Below are 19,187 nucleotides of genomic sequence, written 5' to 3'. Positions count from 1 at the left end.
GGGTGAGCGACGGCGACGGCCTCACCCAGCGGCCTGGCCTGGCCTCTCCAAGCCGCTGGCTCCCGATGACCCGGCCGCGGCCCCAGCTCGCGCGCTCCCCAGCGCCTTCACCTGGGCCCGGGGCCCCGGAGTCTTAGCTCACCGGAGCCGGGACCGCAGACCCTCTCAGCGGGAAGCCCCCTAGGGTGACCGTCCCCTTCCGGCCTCGGGCAACGCTTCCGGGGCCCCTGCGCCCACTCCGGACAGCGGCCGTGACTTCGCGCCGCCGCACTGCTGATAGCGGGCGCGAGCCCTCCGGCAGAGCGGGCAGCAGCACCTTTGTGAGTTCAGTCTTCACAAGACACTCGGGCGGCGACCGGAGCCGACACGACCCGCTGACGGACCGCCGCCCTCGGGCCTACGAACGGCGCAGGGCCTCCGCCGGACTTCCGGGCGGGGCGGAGCCAATCCGCTGCGCGTGCGCCCTGGGCCCCGCTCCTGGGCGTTCCCACTACAATCCCCAGGATGCGTCGGGGCCGGCCAACCCTTCCGAAACAGACCAATCGGCATCGGCGCAGCGGGTCGCCTCATTTAAATGCTTGGCGGGTATCCGGGCCTGCTCGTCGCTGGCCGCTCGGGCTGAGGTGAGCGGCGCTGAGGTGTGCTGTGGCCGGGCGCGGCGCGGACGCGGACGCGGTTATCCGTGCGGAACGCGGCCTCGCGCCGCCCGGAGCCCGGCCTGGCCTGCGCCGGGGCCTCCGCAGCCCGCGGGAGGCCGGGAGCTGCCCGGGCAGAGGAGCACAGCCACCGTGCCCAGCCTGAGGGCCGGCGTTCGGTTCTCTGCGCCGTCGCCTCAGCCGGGCGGACCGCTGCTCCCTCAGCTCCGGGTGGCGGCCCCGGGGGTGCGCTCGGCCCAGGGCGGCCTTCGGCGCCGCCCGCGGCTCCCGCACCGGCTCACCCCGGCCCTTCCTCCTCGCAGGGACTTCCTCAGCTGCGTCCGTGGACCCAGGGCACGGCGGCGACCTGTCTCGTTCTGGCCGGCGGGCGAAGCGCAGATGGCTGTCCCTGAGGAGGAAGGTAGGGCCGGGTGTGCCACGCGCCCTTCAGGGCGCTCAGCTTGTCCGCTTCTTCCCTCAGTGCCCTGCAGCCTGGAGACCCGTGCACCTGTGTTCCGGAGGGTTCTTTTACACGCACGCCCGCCTGCCCCGAGGGTTTCTTTTTGGCTGTCACTGGTTTCTACGTCTTGTGTAGGATCCTGGGGACTGCGTGAGTGTGTGAGCTAGTGAGCCAGCGGGCGAGCCTGGCCGTAACTGTGTTTTCCTGCCGTGCCCTTGTCTGGTTTGCTTATCAAGAGGACGGTGCAACCACAGAAAGTGAGTCTCCTCAGTGTCTGGGGGATGGATTCCAGGACACACACCGCCACCCCCAGCCGCGGGTACAAAATCCACAGATGCTCCGAGCCCCATGTAAAAGGACGTGGCACTTGCCTATCATGTGTGTACATCTTCATGAGCACTGTAAATCACGTGATAGCTGTACAAGGAAAATGCTACAAGCATAGTTATCACACTGTATGGTCTAGGGACTAATAACATAAGTCTGCACATGTTCAGTGCAAGCACAATTTATTTTCTTGGAGGTGTGTCCACCTGCAGGTTAGGCTCTCACCACCCTGCCTCGTGCCATCCTGAGGGCAGCTACCACGGACCTGGACTCTGCCTGGCACCTGGTGCAGAAGGAACAGACAGCCCAGTCCCACTCAGTCAGTTGCGGAACCCTGAGTACAAGATTGATGCTTTTGCTGCTGGTCCGTGATTCATTTTTCTGCACCAGACAGTTGGAAGTTTCTGGAAGCGAGGAAAGCATCTCATACACCAATTCAGGTGTATGAGAAGTGAAATGTCTCTCATCTCTGCCCTTCTAGCTTCTCTGGCAAGAGCCAGCGATGTCATTAGCCTCTTGGGTGTCCTCGCAGAGTAACTTATGCTCGAGCAAGCCAGGCTGTCTACGATTTCGGCTGCCTCCCCGTTTCCTGGTTTGACCTCCTCACACTCAGGTTCCAAAGCCATTTCTGATTTTTTTCTTGTTCCTTTAGGATTTCATTTTTTTCTCTTAAATTGAGTCTACATTGTATTTTCTTCCGATAAGGTAATGAGGTATCAAATGTTATTTCTTCTTCGAAGAGTTATAAAGTTCATATCAATATGGTTTATAGGATATTCTGTGTTCTTTCTTTATTTGATGTGGCCTGTATGATAAGTTTTCTTCATCTGCATCTTGCATATTTCTTGTTTGGCTTATTTTTCTGTTGTTTGTATTTTTTGTTGCCGCTTTAAATGAAGTATTGTTTGAATTATGTCTTCTAAATGGGAAAGCTCTTGATCGCTGTGTCATAATTTAATTGTCAGCCATGTCTTGTCTCCTCTTACTATCTGTAAAAGTTTCAGTTGGTTTTCTTGTTTTTTTCCTTGTCTCTCTAATCATAGCATGTGCCCCATGATGATTTTGCTGCTGCATTCTTTGGTCTCACTGGACCGGTGAGTATGTCAGAACAGGGTTAAGACTGTGCCGGCAGGGTCTGGCCTAGTGGTTAAGACACCGTGCCCCACACTGCAGTGCCTGGGTCCATTTCCCAGCCCAGGCTCCTGCAGCTTCCTGCTGATGCAACCCCTGGGAGGCAGTGGTGATTGCTCAAGTAACTGGGTTTCTGCCATCCATGCTGGAGGCCTGGATTGAGTTCCTGACTCGAGGCTTCAGCCCTGCCCAAAGCCCCAACTACCGCAGATGTGTGGGGAGTGAACTAGTGAATGTAATGTCTTTCTGTCACTTTGTCTCCCAAAATAATTGTTTTTTTTGTTTGTTTAAATAATTGTGCTTAGAGAGATTCTGACTATGTGCCTGGTGTAATGGGACTGCTTCTCCAGGTTTCCGATAAGCCTGGCAGCTTTGGGTTCATTTAGAGGTACATAGAAGTCATTGGCACCATTCCTTAGCATTTCCATGTTTGCTGTTCCGGATCCATGAGACTTGTGCTCTCTGTGCACTTGAAGTGAGGTTGGGCTCAGAGACTCGCTGGACCAGTAAAGCAGGCCTGTTGTGTGCTGGGTACTTCAGGGAGAGTCTTTGAGAACCTGCGTGGGGTTTGCTCCTTCCCCTGTCTCTTGCTGTGGAGACCAGCCAGAGCATGCATGAGGCACCTGGAGGGGCAGGTTGAGTGGAGATGGGAGTGTGCCTTTGTTGTGCTGAGCCAGCTGGGCTTCCTGGGCTGTGTGTTCCCTCAGCAGGAGGTGGCTTATCTGAACCAGGGTAGAGTTTCCAGTGTCCCGATGACCCTTAGCCCCCTGATTGAACCTCATGCTGCCTTTTGGGTTGAGATGGCCGTTTCCTTATGCGATGAAACGCGTCTGTAGGTGTTTATTAAGGGCCTTTAAAGTGGAGAAGATGGGTAACATTATCATAGTTTCTTCACATATATGGAGGCAGTCATATGGTTTTCTCATGGTTGCTGTTCATTATGTAATTTAACCATCTTAGGGTCCTGAGATGAACTGTGCTTGGTCATACTGTGTTATTATTCTTTCAATGTTTGTTGGATTCTCTTTGCTCATATTTTTGATACTAGGATTTTTGTGTAGAAATGAGTGAGCCTGGTCCTTTCTTTACTGAGCAGACTTAATCGGTTTTTAGTCATGTGCTGGTTTCATTGGAATAATTTGGAATTTGTTTTTCTCCACCCTCTGGAGCAGGGGTGGGGAATATTTAAGGCCCACATAAGTTATTTGTTTTTACCCCAAAAGGCAGCCCCAGGGGGCACTTGAAACTCTTTTTTAAGTTGATCATCTTGTATGGCCCACAGATGGTTTTGTAAACCTCCAGATGGCTCTTGGCAGAAGAGAGGTTATCCAGCTCTGCTCTGGAGTAGGATTTTTATAAGCATGCTGCATTATATATTAATTTTCTTTTAAAGATGCTCTTTTTTTTTAAGTTTTATTTATTTGAAAGTCAAAGTTACACAGACTGAGAGAGAGAGGTCTTCCATCTGCTGGTTCACTCCCCAGATGGCCGAAACAGAGAGAGCTATGCTGATCCGAAGCCAGGAGCCAGGAGCTTCTTCCGAGTCTCCCACAGGGATGCAAGGGCCCAAGGACTTGAGCCATCTTCTACTGCTTTCCCAGGCCGCAGCAGAGAACTGGATTGGAAGTGGAACAGCCGGGACTAGATCCGGCGCCTATAGGGATGCCGGTGCTTCAGGCCAGGGCGTTAATCCACTGTGCCACAGCGCCAGCCCCTATTTATTAATTTCTAATAAGCTATGATTTGGAAGTGTTATATAAACTTTAGTGTTGGAATGTCACTTCAATGCATGTCAATAACCATTTCGTGAGTGGCCAGGGCCTTAGCTGGACACTGGGGAATCTGTTATCTCAAAGGAGCTCCCAGTCTAGCTGGGGTCTCCCAGGCTGCACCAGCATTTAAAGTCCCAAGGCTAAGGCAGCAGGAGAGATCAGGTCCAGGTGCTGTGGGGGCTCTGAGGAGGCCTGCATCTGTCTTGGGAACTGGAAAAGGAACGGCTGTCCTAGCTGAGGGCCCCACAAGCTCGGAACCTGAGTCTCTTAGAAGGAGCTGGGCAGATTGGTGAGCTGAGATGTGGGTGGGGTAGGGTAGAAAGCACACTTTTCTCTGGAGGTTCAGGGTGGGCTTGAAGAAGCCATGATGGTCAACAACGCTTCCTGAGTCCCTGCTGTGTACCTAACATGTGACTTTAGTGGTAAAAGATGAGCAGTACCTGGGGGGTTGTAAAAGGGGATTTCATTCTAGAGGAGCCAGGCCAGGAGGTGTTTAGAAAATGCTGTATACCTGAAAATGACTTACCTTTAATGAGATGCTGGTTCAGTGAAATCCGTACATGTTATTAGTTTGTATCTTAAAAACAACGACTTAGGAGCTGGCGCTGTGGCTCATTTGGTTAATCCGCCTGTGGCGCCAACATCCCATATGGGCGCTGGTTCTAGCCTCGTTGCTCCTCTTCCAGTCCAGCTCTCTGCTGTGGCCATGGAGAGCAGTGGAGGATGGCCCCAATTGCTTGGGCCTCTGCACCCGCATGGAGACCAGGAAGAAGCACCTGGCTTTGGATCAGCGCAGCGCCGGCCTGTGGTGGCCATTTTGGGAGTAAATCGACGGAAGGAAGACCTTTTTCTCTGTCTGTCTCTCACTATCTATAACTCTGCTTGTCAAAAAAAAATGACTTATATAAGCCTTTGAATTGGCTTATCAAACAGAATTGTTGATGTAATCTTTAAAATGAACATATAAAATAATTAAAGTACAATAATGGTGACAAAATGCTACCCTCCCCCACTTCCTCCTTCCTTGTGGAAATCCTGGTGTGGAACCACCCTTGAGCTCCTCTAGACTCCTTGCAAAACAGATTATCTGCACAGCAAGCTCCCTTTCCTACTGGAGGCAAGTTCCCTGTCCAACCAGATAAAAGCGCAGACTCACACATGTCCTGTGCGCAGTCTCTTTGCTAGAACAAACTGTCACCCCTGTTTGCTTCAGTAAAGCAACCTGTTTCTGTTCAGGTCAGTCTCTGTTTCTTTCCTGTTGCAATAACCCAATCCCATGGCGTTTCCAACCTTCGATTTTGGTGCCAAAACCCAGGAGGGGTTTTTCACGTTCCTGATCCCTCCCTTTCTTTTGCCTCTCCAACCCTCCCACCGTCTCCTGCTGGGTCTTCCAGGAGCACCACCACCAGCCCAACTCACTCTCTATGCAGCCTCATAAGCTTCCCTTGGGGACATTGGTGGCTTCGTGAGTTGCTGCCAACCTCATCAGAAGGTTTTATTGGTGGTCGGTGGAAACCTGCACCTCCGTTCTTCATCGTCTCTTCTCTCTTTCTATCAAGCCAACATCCAGAGCAGAGACTCCTTGCCAGTTGACCAAATCACATCCAGTACACTGGCCTGTCCCCTCTGAGGTAAGATCCATGCACACCAAAGAAACAACCAATAGCACTTGAAAGCTTACCTATGAGAGCTGTGATCCTGAATCACTAGCTGTGTGTTGTCAAACGCAGTGCTTGGCTCTACTGCCAAACCTCTAACACCCGACTTTGTGATGCACCTTCCTGTTCAGCCTCAGCTTGTCCTGGGCTTTTCTTTCTGACCCAGCTGTGCTGTCACCCTCATGCCTGTGCTTGCTGTTCTTGGCATACTCTGGCCTAGCACAGAGTTGGGAAGCACTTCTTCTGGTTTGCCACAGACCATGGACTACAATGTAGTGGAGCACTCCAGAAACTTACAGCCTTTTGGTCAAATCTAATAGGTTTTATTCTTCCAGTAAAAAATAGAGAAGGTTTCCATCCATACTGAGTTTTAAACTATGTTGTCAATAAACTTTTTTAAAGATTTATTTTATTTATACAATAGAGAGATACAGCCTGGTAGAGAGAGGTCTTCCATCATTGTTTCACTCCCCAGATGGATGCACTGAGCCGTTCCAAAGCCACGTGCTAGGAGTATATTCTGGGTCTCCCAACTGGGTGCAGGGACCCAAGGACAAGGGCCATCCTCTGTTGCATTCCTAGGTATATTAGCAGGGAGCTAGATCAGAAATGGAGCAGCTGGGAATCAAGTTAGCACCCATATGGAATACCGGTGCTGCAGGCCTGGGCCTTAATGCACTGTGCCACTGCACTGACATCAATAAACATTTAAAGAACTAAAAAAAAAAATTACATCCAGACATGTTGTAGAGGTGCCCTGCAATATCATCCTTCAGGTCCAGACCCTTCGCCTTTTCGGCCAACAACAGTGAACCAGGGGACACCCCAATTCACAGCTGGTTCCATGTTCTCTCTCTCCTGTCTCTGTGCCGGGTGTCGACTTGTCCCTAAAGCAGGAGTTCTCAGTTGCCTCACACCATGGGCTCTGAAATCTTGATTCCCAAACAATCACCCTTAGACTGTGTGTTAAAAAGATCTTAAACCTCTGGCAGTCACACACCACCAGGATCACAAAATGAAATGCCTGTGCCTACAATTTTGGCCTCAATATGAATTAGAGAACCACAGCTGCTGACCAGAATTCAGCACTTTTGATCAAAACATCCTTACAAACCTGTATAACTTCCTCAAGCAGAATGGCAAGTGGTCTGAGATTCCCTACCTGCAAGCATTCTTCACTCTTCACACCTGACCATCTTTATGTAAGGGCTGTTCTTCCTAATCCTGTCTCTGTTCTCTCTCCCCCCTTTCCCAAGCCAACCCGTCTCTCCTTCCATGCCATCCCACTGGACCCCTGTCCCGACTCGGTCTCAGAGACACAAACAAACCCATATGTTCCCTTAGAGGGAGGTGGCGGAGCCATAAGTTCCCACCAGGTTCAGGTCCCCTTCTCATTGTCTGATACGAGCCAACTGAGGAAAAATTAGGCTCCTTTTCCCAAAAACCCAACTTAATATAAAAAAAGAGTTCCTTCATCTCACCCAAGCTTACGTCTTGACCTAGGGAGACAACTATTTTATACTAACTCCATACTCATGGCCGATAGAAAAGAGCACATCTGGTGCTCGGCCTGGACTTGGGCAGACTACCAGCATGAACAGGACCCCTCGTGACACTCAGTGGTGGACAGACACCACTCTGCCAAGCACTGAGCGAAACCGGTCGTATCAGCCTGGAGATTCAGGCACTCAGAGACGTAATCCTATGTTAGCCTGTCTCCTAGAAGATACGCTGAGGCTTGCTCATACCAATGGCAACTCTGACAGAGTCAGAAAAATTACTTGAGGCCCTGATAAAACCTGGCCCTCTTTTTTTCTTGCCTTACGGAGGCAGTCCAAAATTATACAAATTTAGATGTAACCTCCCCAGCCGGGACTCTGGTTCATGAACTGCATGTGAAGATACAATCTGTGCCTGATGTCAGATGGAAACTCTCAACAGCTAGGAAAAGGTCCGGACCCCCCCCCCCCCAAAGGAGTTTCTATATATGGCCTTTAGATATTTAACTGAGAGAATGAGGCAAAAAGAGAAAAAGACCAGGAGAGAAAAACTGAATATGTTGGCCTAGGCCACTTGAGACCAAAAGCTGTCCTGTCCTGAGATCCCAACACCCAGAAGCAGGGCCACTCCTGGTCCATGCTTTTGCTGCACCCAGGCTGGGCACTGGGCCATAGCCCACAATTCGAGGCCCCCAATGTAAGCCTGCCTCGCGTGTGGCCAATGGGGTCATTGGAAAAAAGACTGTCCCTGCAGATGCCCTGGCACCCCTGGTGATATACCTTACTCTGACTCCTCACCAGCACAACTATTCCAATGACACAACCCGGGTTCCTTGAGCCCAGTCACCGCTTCCGATTTGTCCATAGAATCCGGGTCATTGCGACCATGGCCAGACAAACTGTTTCTTTTGTCCTGAACACAGGGGCTCTAAGGGAATTTTTACTTCTCTTACATCTTACCTTTGTTGAACTTCTGTTTGATTCTTGTTGAACATTACTTTCCCTTGTGCGGAACCTTGCTTGTTCTTGTAATCTTTCCACCTCACTGATTGTATGTACTGGCCTCTGGGAATCCTTTAGAGTGCCTTGGGAACAGCTTTATAAACATGCCTTCGCGAAACAAAGCCTATGACTTGTAGGCAAACCACAGTCACACAGGATGACCAGGACATCTGGTAAACCAACAATTACTCCTTCCAGGGGAGGTGTGAATTAAAGCTTATCAGATGACATTTATCAGACTGCCTGGCACCTTGTTATCCAGATGATGGAGTATAAGCTTGTTGTTCATGTTCCCTGCTTATTGTTTTGTTTTTAAGTCTATGTTCTGTACTCATGTATGTGTATAGACTGATAGGTTTTTCTAGTATCTGTATTTTCACTGTTATTGTAACCCAAACAACCTAAGTAATGACAGTTCCTGATTAACCCTGCACAGCTCAATAAAAGCGAGAAGCAAGTGAGAAGTGGCACTCTGGCGCTATCAGGCAAGAGTCCCGTGTTCCTTATTTTCTTCTCTTTACTTTGTGTTTCCTGTAATTCTTTCATCACCTGTTGCTCTGCCCTTCAGGCGCTGCACTTTGCACTCCAACATCTCCACTAAAGGAGTCTTGGGCACCCCCTCAAAACAAAAATCACCCCACTTCTTCCCTGCACCTTTGATTCCCTTACTCGGGCCCATGCCTTCCTTGTAAATGCTGCAATTCCCATGCCCCTAATGGGGAGCAATCTCCTCTCTTATCTCAAGGTTTCAGTCTTCATACCACCACTAGATACCACCTCAATCTTTTGCCTACAACTCTACTCCTTCAGCTCCTCCAACTGTCTCTGCTCATCCCTTTCCTTCTCCTTCCTGCAGTCTCTTTTTCCCTTTCTGACCCTGACTGCTTTGAGAGACACCTCTTCAGACTCTCCTCGGAGTTGAGAACTGCCTTAGATACTCACTTTGTTGGCCGGCGCTGCAGCTCACTAGGTTAAATCCTCCAGCTGCGGCACTGGCACTCCAGGTTTTAGTCTCGGTTGGGGTGCCAGTCCTGTCCTGGTTGCACCTCTTTCAGTCCAGCTCTCTGCTGTGGCCCAGGAGTGCAGTGGAGGATGGCCTAAGTGCTTGGGTCCTGCACCCGCCTGGTAGACCAGGAGGAAGCACCTGGATCCTGGCTTCTGATCGGCGCAACGCACTGGTCGCTACAGCAACATGGGGTGTGAACCAACGGAAAAAGGAAGACCTTTCTCTCTGTCTCTCTCTCTCTCTCACTGTCTAACTCTGCCTGTCAAAAAAAAAAGAAAGAAAGAAACTCACTTTCTCATCCTGCTTGCACTTCCCAATTTCCCAATCAATTCAGCCAGAACCTTTTGCCAGATCTCATCGCTGCATGCCCACGTTGGACGTTGTTCTCAGCCCATCAGATAGGTTGGAGGTCAATTCTTTATCTCCCCAGTGTGATCTGTGGCGAACAGCCATTGTCCTAAACTTCCAGGAAGTCTAAGGGAGACTTTGGTCCCATTCCCACCTCCCTTTGTCCCTGAGTAAGAGGAGATCTCTGGGAGGTCCAACGTGCGGTGAGCTGGTTCCACTTTTGGGTGAGGACCACTCTTCTCTGCAGAAGATTCCCGTTGCAAGGGACTCCTTGGAGGAGTGGCCACCCCCACCAATCCCACCTCAATCAGATCAACCAAATGAACTCCTCTTCGTGAGCAGGACCCATCTCAAGGTCTCCATGTGACCTGATGGCCTTTAGCCCTATGCTTTCCTCACAGATCTACAGTAAGACCTTTGACTGACTACACCTCAATTCACATTCGAAGCCCTCAGCCACCTGGTCAGCAATCTCTGGCTCCAGGGAATGTTCGTTGACTGCACTCCGGAACAGATTGTCTTCTTCACCCTCACTCTGTCTCATCCTTCACCAATACCGAGACATGTTTTTCATTCCGTCCTCCACATGTCCCCTTTTTGGTATCTAGTATATGCCCTACTAAGGGTGGCTTCTTCCTCTCCCCACAATCACACTCATTTCTGGCAGTCTCAGATTAGGACAAGAATGTTATACTCCTGATGCTCACTAACATCACCGCCTCAGGTTCCTGCCAGTTATAATTCAGTTAGATGCTTGTTAAGCTGCAAATAAAGGAAAATATGATGCAGGGGAATAGATTGGGAACGCTCTAATTCAACAAGTGTAAATATATTTGCTTTCAAGAAGTAGAAACCAAGCCAAATATGGATGTCCAACAGAAGACTCTCCAGCCTACTTACTACTGTTGCCCTTGGTGGATCTGCAGAGAAGCCCATTCTAATCATTAACGCCCAGATATTAAACTGGAACCGGATTCATCCTCAGGTTCTTCCAGCATGGGGCATGTAACCCAGTAATGTACAACATTCCCAATACCAAAGATCCTAAGTGGATTTGAGGACAGAGTGCCAGCATCCATATTGATGGAACAGAGAAGGATCCTGGGGACATAATTCTTATAGTGAAAATCCTTGTGGAAAACCATGACCACTGTAGGTGAGTCAGGACTCTGTCCAAATCCAGTCCCTGGCCAAACAGGCTACGTGCAAGTAAACGCTGTCTTTCACTTACCCACAGCACTGTCTGTTTAACTAGCAAATCTTACCCATGCCGTCCTCCAATCCTCAGGATCATTCTTGGCCTAGGACTTTGGCTCTGCCTGCCAAAGAGAGGATGGAGATTCTCAGCAGTGGGCCGCATTGCCACATCACTTAACACAAGTGCAGACACCCATTCTGTATCCTATTATTATACCCCATCCCGTGTTACACAGTCCACCAGCTGTATCATCCTCAACACTTCCCAAGCAGCCTTACCCTGGTACTGTAATAACACCATCACTGTTAACCATACCACAAAAGCTGTGGAAACGCCCCCTCGGCACCCATTTCATGTGTCACAATAGTTTCTAAAAAGTATCACCCCTGCCCATCCTCCCTGCGCCTTTTAATACTTGTTCCCAACTTTTATCTACTCCCAGAAAACAGCACGGACATACCGAATAGGCTCACCTCCCACACCGAGGTGGTCCCCGACTATTGGCCTTACTCTCCTAACAGTCTTAGGAGCAGGAAGTACCACCTAGGGGCTACCTCCCTGGGGATGTCTCAACACTCCCTAAACCAACTGGCCCAACAGATGGGAACTTTGAAAACCTCCACCAGTGAGGTGGCCTCCCCCATACAAGGACAAATAAACTTCCTGGCATAGCTGGTCCTGCAACACAGGAGAGCACTAGATCTCCTGATGGCACAGCATAGTGGAGCCTGTCTGTTAGGTTAAGAGTGCTGTTATTCCACTAACCAATCTGGAGTGGTGACTGACTCCCTAGAAAGATCAAAGGCAGACTATTAGAGAGAATACAAGCATGAGGTAAAAAAAAAAAAAATTGGTGGCCTGCACTGGGAGAATGGGCGTGGTGAGCTCCTCTTGGCCCCATCATGGTGATCCTTGTGGCTCTACTATTGGGACCATGTAATTTAATCTGTTCCAAAATTACATACAGAATCACATCAGAGCTGTCTCTCGAGACCAGTTTAAGACCATGATGCTACTCTACCAGTTCAATCAAGTACACCAAACTCTCAGGGTGACTCTGAACTCTAGAGGTCTCCCACCTCTCCTCCTCAGCTGGAAGTAGGCAGATAGCGTCGAAGTCCCTCTTCCTTTTTCTGTCTCTGGGGTCTGGAATTGCAGACAATAAGGCTGACAAAATATCACCCTCTCCCACTTCCTCCTTTCTTGTTGAAACCACCAGTGCAGGAACACTTGACTGAACACTTGACTTCTCTGGACTCCTTGCAAATCCAGAAGAAAGCCCCAGCACCAAGATAGCTTTCCCGCTGCTGCCAGGCTCCCTCTCAAAATAGATAAAAGCCCAGCCCTGCAGGCGCCCTGTGCTGACTCTTCACAAGAATAGACTCACCCCTATCTGCTTCAATAAAGCATCCTGTCTCTGATGAGGCTGGCCTCTGTTTTGCCTTACCTGTTTTGAAAACCCAAACCCTGAGGCGTTTCTAACCTTACAGTAATGTAATGTAGAGCTCCATGTAAGATATGACTAAATGAACATGATGACGGTGTATGCTTTTGGGTGAAATTCCATCTTAGCTTGGAGAGGTATAGGGCCTGGTAATATTTTTCTCTTTGTCAGCCCTAAAATAACAGTGCACTTTCCACCCCAGGCATTATTCTTTGGGGTGATTTTGAAAAAAATTATTTTCCAAAGACTTACTTGAGAGGCAGAGTTACAGACAGACAGAAGGAGACAGAGATTTCCCATCTGCTGGTTCACTCCCCAAATGACCACAAATGCCCGATCTGGGCAACTCTGAAGTCAGGTGCCAGGGGCTTCTTCTGGGTCTCCCATGTGGATGCAGGGACCAAAGTACCTGGGCCATCATCCACTGCTTTCAGAGGCCATCTGCAGAGAGCAGGATTGGAAGAGGAGCAGCCAAGACACGAACCATTGCCAATATGATATTCCCGTGCCACAGTTGGAGACTTAGCCTACTATACCACAGCGCCTGCCCCAGCTGATATACATACTGAATTTGATCTCATTGTCTGCTTCAAGGTAAACAAAGGAGTTTTCTTCCCTGGCCTTAGGGCATAAACACATTCAGTTAAAACTTTCATTTAACAGCCACTGGTATTAATATTGATAATTTTTCCTCAAAAAATAGTACAAATGAAGACAATGAAATGTTTTTTGGGCCTGCCAGGCATAAAGAAAAATGTATTGCTGCCAGCCTGGAATTGAACAAGGCAAATCCGGGCCCACTCGTCTGCCAGCATCTGGAGGCCCCTTTGCATGGAGCCCCCTGGCCGGGGAGAAGTTCGTGGAGGTCTCCAAGGAAGCGCGCTTGCTGGCCTTGCAGATAGATAGCAGCAGCAGCAGGGCAGCCTACATGGCCGGGAGCCTGGGTGTGGAAAGATTCCTACAGGAGTCACAATTAAATGTGAGCCTCTTGAGAAAGAACAGGAAAATGAGAGGAGACCCAAGTCACATAAAAAGGAAACTTACTACCTGTCAGACAGCCCCTTTGTGAGGTCGAGGCCCTGCGCCCGATCCTGCCCAACTCTGCTGCCCAGGTTGGCCCCATCCAGTCACAGGGGCCACTGCATTCATCTCGTCCTTGGACAGGGCAGCCTGGTGCTGCCTACCCTCCCAACCAGGCGGTGGCACAGAAGAGGGTCCCCAGCAAACTGCAGCTGCCGCCAGCACCATCGTCTGTCAGAGGAAAGAGCCTCTACTCGGCCACCGAGAAGGCAAACAAAACGGTGCACCTGAACAGAGTCCAGGAGCAAGACACTGCTCGCCTCTCGGGCCTATCCGGGGAGGCCGTGTGGGCAGAGCCCTGGCAGGGAAGACCTGGGACGTTGTGGATGCAGTGACAGCTGGGGAGCCAGGCAGGGCTATGACGATGAAGGATGGCCTCGGTCCATTCTGGTTGGAATCCTTCTTTTTGTCTGTGACAATGCTGGACAGTCCACCCGCTGGGGATTTTGTTTTCTTTAATGAGCAACCTCTTCCGCAACTTGTCTCTGGGAGATCCGCTGGTCTTCCTCCCTGGCGGTGACTTCCTTACCTTGCTTCCCTCCCAGCATCCAGCTGGGCAGTGGCAGTTGACCGTCTGCCTATGGGGGCCTTCAGCCAATTGGAAAACTGGGGTGGTACTAAGAGAAGATGGATGTCAGCCCCTAGCGTGCTTGCAGGAGGCAGCGTAGGCAGGGTGGGCAGCGCAGATGATCAAAGTTTTTCTGTTTTTATAGTCCAGTTCCTGGGTGACAACCAAATGGGAATGACCCTCTATGTGCTTGTTAGGTTTAGGAGGATGTAAAATGCCCAGCAAGGGACCGGAAATTCCTTTGGCCCCCGGCAGGAACCTCTCCCAGCCAAATGACTCCTTATGTCTGAGGCTGGAATGCCAGAGTCAGGCTTTGTGCATGTAGCTAGACTTGATTTCAACCATAATTTAGGGGAGGTATTCTTAAGTTATCTGCCCCTAGACCAGCTCCCCCTCTGTCACTCCTCAAAGTTCTGTGTGTGTGTAGCACAGGGGAACATGGAATAGGCTCTGTGTGTTTAGTGCATGGGGACATGGGGAAAGGTGTGTGTAGGGCATGGGTACATAGGGGAGCATGTGTGTGTATTGGGCAAAGGGCAAGTGGGCTGGGTGTTTCTGTGTAGGGCATGGGGACATGGGGCAGGGTGTGTTTTTATAGTGCATGGGGACACAGGGCAGGGTGTGTTTGTGGAGGACATGGGGCATGTATGTGTTCAGGGGACGGGATGAGGGGCAGGGGGTGTGTTCAGGGCACAGGGCCATGGGGCAGGATGTGTGTGTGAGCTCCCAAACCCTTCCTGCGGGGTGCATTGCCATACACACAGAATGAATGCACAGTAGGGTAGAAAGAAGACGAGGACTTTGCGCATACACGAGAGCCCACTGCAGGGTCTCTGGTCACCTTACGAGCACAGAAAGGAACTTCCTGCTTGTTCTGATGCACGTCTCCCACGGTCCCCCTAAGACCCCAAGGCAAGGAACTGCTGCATGCAACATCCCAAGAGTGGAGATTCTCAAGGTCACAAGTCCGTGTTTGATGTGTGATGCTAAGCGAGCTGGAACTTAGCCCCTGCTTGTCCTGGCCCGTGTGTGCCGACATGGCTGCCTCGGCAGTCTAGGGAGCAGGCATCCGTCGTTTCATAGCTCTCCTCTAAGAGACTTTAGGCAAAACACAGGCTGTCAGAGGGGGCCTGCCTTGGCTGGAACAAACCCAGTGTGAGCAGCAATGCTGGCCTTCCTGGGCCTGTGCAGCAGGGTGCCGCCACCTTGCGACAGGAGCATGAATTGCAGGCCATGTGGCAACTGCCATCAGCCTGCACCCAGCTCCCTCATAGCCAACGGGAGCCCCGCTGTCAGCCAAGAGAAGGGCTGCCTCTGCCCCTGACCCTCTCCTGATACACCAGCCAAGGTTCATGCTGGGACCCCAAGCCCTCCCCAACAACCTAAGAAAGGATCCTCAATCTGCTTATCAAATGAGACCAACAGGTTGCACACAATGGCCACAGCCGGATGACACCTGGTCCCCCGCCTCTGTGTCCCACCTGAGAACCACACTGGTCAGCTTGTCTACAGTTGGACATTGAATGAAGGATAAGCTGGAGGCCAAGAAACAAGCCCAGTAGCCTGGGGATCTGCTCTGGCCTGCTCTGGGCAGAATGGCAGGAAGCTGGTCCTCAGGACTCACTCCCAGCAGCATGAAGACAGCCCAGACACGGGCTTTCCACCTGCAGCATCACCAAATGAGCCGGTGGCACCGTGCTGCCTGTGCCCTGCTGCTGGGCTGCCCCAGCCTATGCCACTGCGCTTGAGGGCCCCGAATGGAGCAAGTGCCAAACCCTGGTCTGCATGGGATAGGTAGAGGATGGAATTCTGGAAGAGTCAGATGGCACTGAAACCATTTTGTTGCCTCCTAGGTCATACCTGAATATTCCAGAGCCTGGGCAAGGATGGGTCTAGAGCACCAACCTCCAGCCAGGAGTCTGACTCACAGTGCCCACCAACCAGTTCTGCACAGGGCCATCCAGGGGAGTAGCCCACACAGCGTGTACTCACACAACAGACTGGGTGGTGGGAGGCTTCTGGCCCATGTAGCTGTAGGGAGCTGTCAGGGCACACAGCTGGCACTCGAACACACCCAGGACACGGTGTTCTGCCTCACCCGCCATCTGCAAGGGCCAGAGACAGGGCCTGTCACCTTCAGAATGGCCACCACCCACATCTCGAAGCCCACCCAGCCTGCTGACTTCTCACCCATGCAGGGCCAGGCCCCTCCTGCAGACGAGAAAACTCAAGGTCGGAGCAAGCAAGAAACCTGATCAAGGTCACACATTATAGTCAACTGCATGTGACACACTCGACATAAGAGAAGGTGCTAGGCCATAAAACACACCTTGAACGTTGGAAGACAAATCATCAAATGCGTAATCCATCCGCAAATGATTAAATTAAAAATGATGGCAGGGACTGCCTTGTGGCACAGCAAGTAACACTGTTGCCTGCGGTGCCGGTGTCCCCCATGGATGGCGGTTCATATCCTGGCTGCTCCACGTCTAGCCCCCCTCGAATAGCCTGGGAAAGCAGCAGAAGACAGCCCATTTGTTTAGGCCCCTGCACTCACATGGGAGACCCAGAAGCTTCTGGCTCCTGTCATCGTACTTGCCCTACAGCCATCTGGGGAGTAAACTAGTAGATGGACGATCTCCCTATCTCTCACTTCCTGTAACTGACTTTCAAATAAATAAATCTTTAGCAAAAAAAATCAGTAATAGAAAAATGCCTTGAAAAATCTCCCAGTATTTGGAAATTAAATAAAATGTTTCTAATGAAACCATGTTACAAACAAGAAGTCATAAGGAAAATTAGAATAGTTTGAGTTAAATGAAAACATGTAGTGCTTGGAGGGAAATTCAGTTTTAAATGTTCATATTAGAAAAGAAGGTATACAATGAACCAGCTGTGGTCAGCATTGTGACAGAGTAGGTTAAGGTGCCATTTGCAATGTTGGCATTCCATATTAAAATGCCAGTTTGAGACCCAGCTGCTCTGCTTCTAATCTAGCTTTGTGCTAATGTACCTGGGAAAGCAGCAGGTGATGGCCCTAGTAATTGGGCCCCTGCTACCCAGGTGGGAGACCTGGATGAAGTTTCAGGTTTTTGCCTTGACTTACCGTAGACCAGACTGCTGCAGCCTTAGGGGATCTCACCAGTCATGAAGGATTCTCTCAATATCTCTGACTAAACATTAAATAAAGCACCTAATCGCTACCTTAGAACTAGAAAAAAAGTAAAATCATATTCAATATAAGTAGAAAACAGAAATTGAAGAAAAAATAAAAGAGAAAAACATAAAACTAAAGCTATTGATTTCAAAAGATTAATAAAATTAATAACCTTTTACTGGACTTATCAAGAAAAAAGGAGACACACATTCCCATAATTCAGAATGAAAGAGGGGACAGCACTGAGACTAGAGGCACTGAAAGGATGGTGAGAATTTGTAAGAAGCTTTTTAGCAATAAATTTGAAATTTCAGATGAGACAAATTTCTTTAAAAAGCACCAATTATCAAAACTCAAGAATAAACTGGGAGCTGCAATAGTCCTTTATCTACTAAGGAAACTGAATTCCTAATGAAACATACCCTGGGAATGAAATAAAAGAACACATAAAGATCCTTCAGGTACAGATGTCTAGTCAAACACTGTTAGCACTTAAAGGAAAAAGTAATACAAGAAAAAGTCGGGTTCGTACTATCTCAGCATCTGTAGGACAAAGGAACACGTTCTCAGTGATTTTGTGAAGACACCAAAACCGCCAGGATTATCTCAATAACATCAGACAAAGCCATCACAGGGAAACTACAAACCAGTTTCAAGAACATAAAATCTGTTTAAAAAAAAAATAGTAAGAACAAATGGAATTCAATAATATAAAGAAGGCTTTATCCCAGGAATGCAAGGCTAGTTTAACATCTCAAATCCAATGAATGCAGTCCATGACAGCAACAATATGTAATCATTCCAACAGATGTAGAAAAAGCATGAGACATTCAACAGAATTTACCTAATCCAAGGCTTTGGGTGTTGGTGGGGGACAGCACTGTTCTCCCACTTAAGATCTACATGGCTCCTCAACTGACTGAAGAATTAACTCCCCTCTTTAGGATCCAAGGCCTATTCTGTGTCCTTCTGCCTCTTCCCACATCATTGCCCCCACCCACAGTCAGCAGTTCCGGTGGTTCAGGTCTTATCCTGCAATATTCCTGGCATGCTCTCACCTTGCCTTCGTTCCTGCGGTGCCTTCCACCTAAGAGGCTTTCCCTGCACCTCTACTGTACAACCATGGAATCCCTCTGGCTTCCTGATCATGTCATCTTGACCTCGAGCTGTTTCCACAGGAGAGTACTTCAAACAGACATTTTGTCCTAGCAGTTAAAATGCCCAGGTCTCACATCAGAGTATCTGGGCTCATCAGTGCCTGACCCCGCCTCCTGATTCCAGCTTCCTGCTAATTGCAGATCCTGGGAGGTGGCAGTGACAGCTCTAGTACCTGGGTGCCTGCGATCACTGGGAAGATGTGACTGAGAACCAGGATTCTGGTTTTGGCCCAGTCCAGCTCTGGCCATTACAGGCCTTTGGGGGAATGAATCAGCATCTCACTGTTTCTCTGTCTCAAATTGAAATGCGTTTTCTCCACAAGCTTTCTGAGGTACCCTCACATATGTGGGGCTTTTGTTTCTCTTACAAAGTTATCCTGATTGTGCTACTTTTAGCAAAGTCTATGATCCATACTTCAGTATCTTTCATTCATTAGGAAAATTTCAATATCTTTTTCTCTTCTATTGAGATTCCAGTGGCAAACCTGTTGCCCCGTTTGGCATGGCTCCACATTCTTGAGTGCTCTGTATGGGCTTATAGTTTTCACACTCTTTTCTCTTTGTGTTTTACTTGTAATTCCTAATGCCCTATCTTCAAGTTCATTTCTCCCCTGCCACCGCCCGCTTGTCAAATCAACCGGTGTGTTCTTTCAAGGCATTCAGTTTCTCTGTATTTTTTATTACTAGCATTTCCACTGACTAGTCTCCTTCTCTGCTGAAATTCCCATTGGCTTATGCATGCTGT

At 49.6% G+C, this 19,187-nt stretch overlaps 1 protein-coding gene across 1 annotated transcript in view; it reads left to right on the top strand.

Moving 5' to 3' along the window:
• Nucleotides 1-434: 434 nt before the first annotated feature.
• Nucleotides 435-19,187, top strand: part of LOC133768262 (uncharacterized) — a 45,469-nt gene continuing 26,716 nt past the window's right edge. Inside the window, exons 1-4 of the mRNA XM_062202686.1 lie at nucleotides 435-623; nucleotides 959-1,056; nucleotides 1,904-2,035; nucleotides 2,466-2,516. Of these exons, the coding sequence (XP_062058670.1) occupies nucleotides 2,467-2,516 (50 nt within the window). The 5' untranslated portion in view covers nucleotides 435-623; nucleotides 959-1,056; nucleotides 1,904-2,035; nucleotide 2,466. The remainder of the gene's footprint in view (nucleotides 624-958; nucleotides 1,057-1,903; nucleotides 2,036-2,465; nucleotides 2,517-19,187) is intronic.

Source organism: Lepus europaeus, chromosome 10 (genome assembly GCF_033115175.1).
Source record: "Lepus europaeus isolate LE1 chromosome 10, mLepTim1.pri, whole genome shotgun sequence".
Taxonomy (NCBI): domain Eukaryota; kingdom Metazoa; phylum Chordata; class Mammalia; order Lagomorpha; family Leporidae; genus Lepus; species Lepus europaeus.
The sequence above is the reverse complement of the archived record's forward strand: the minus strand, read 5'-3'. Positions and strand labels throughout refer to the sequence as shown.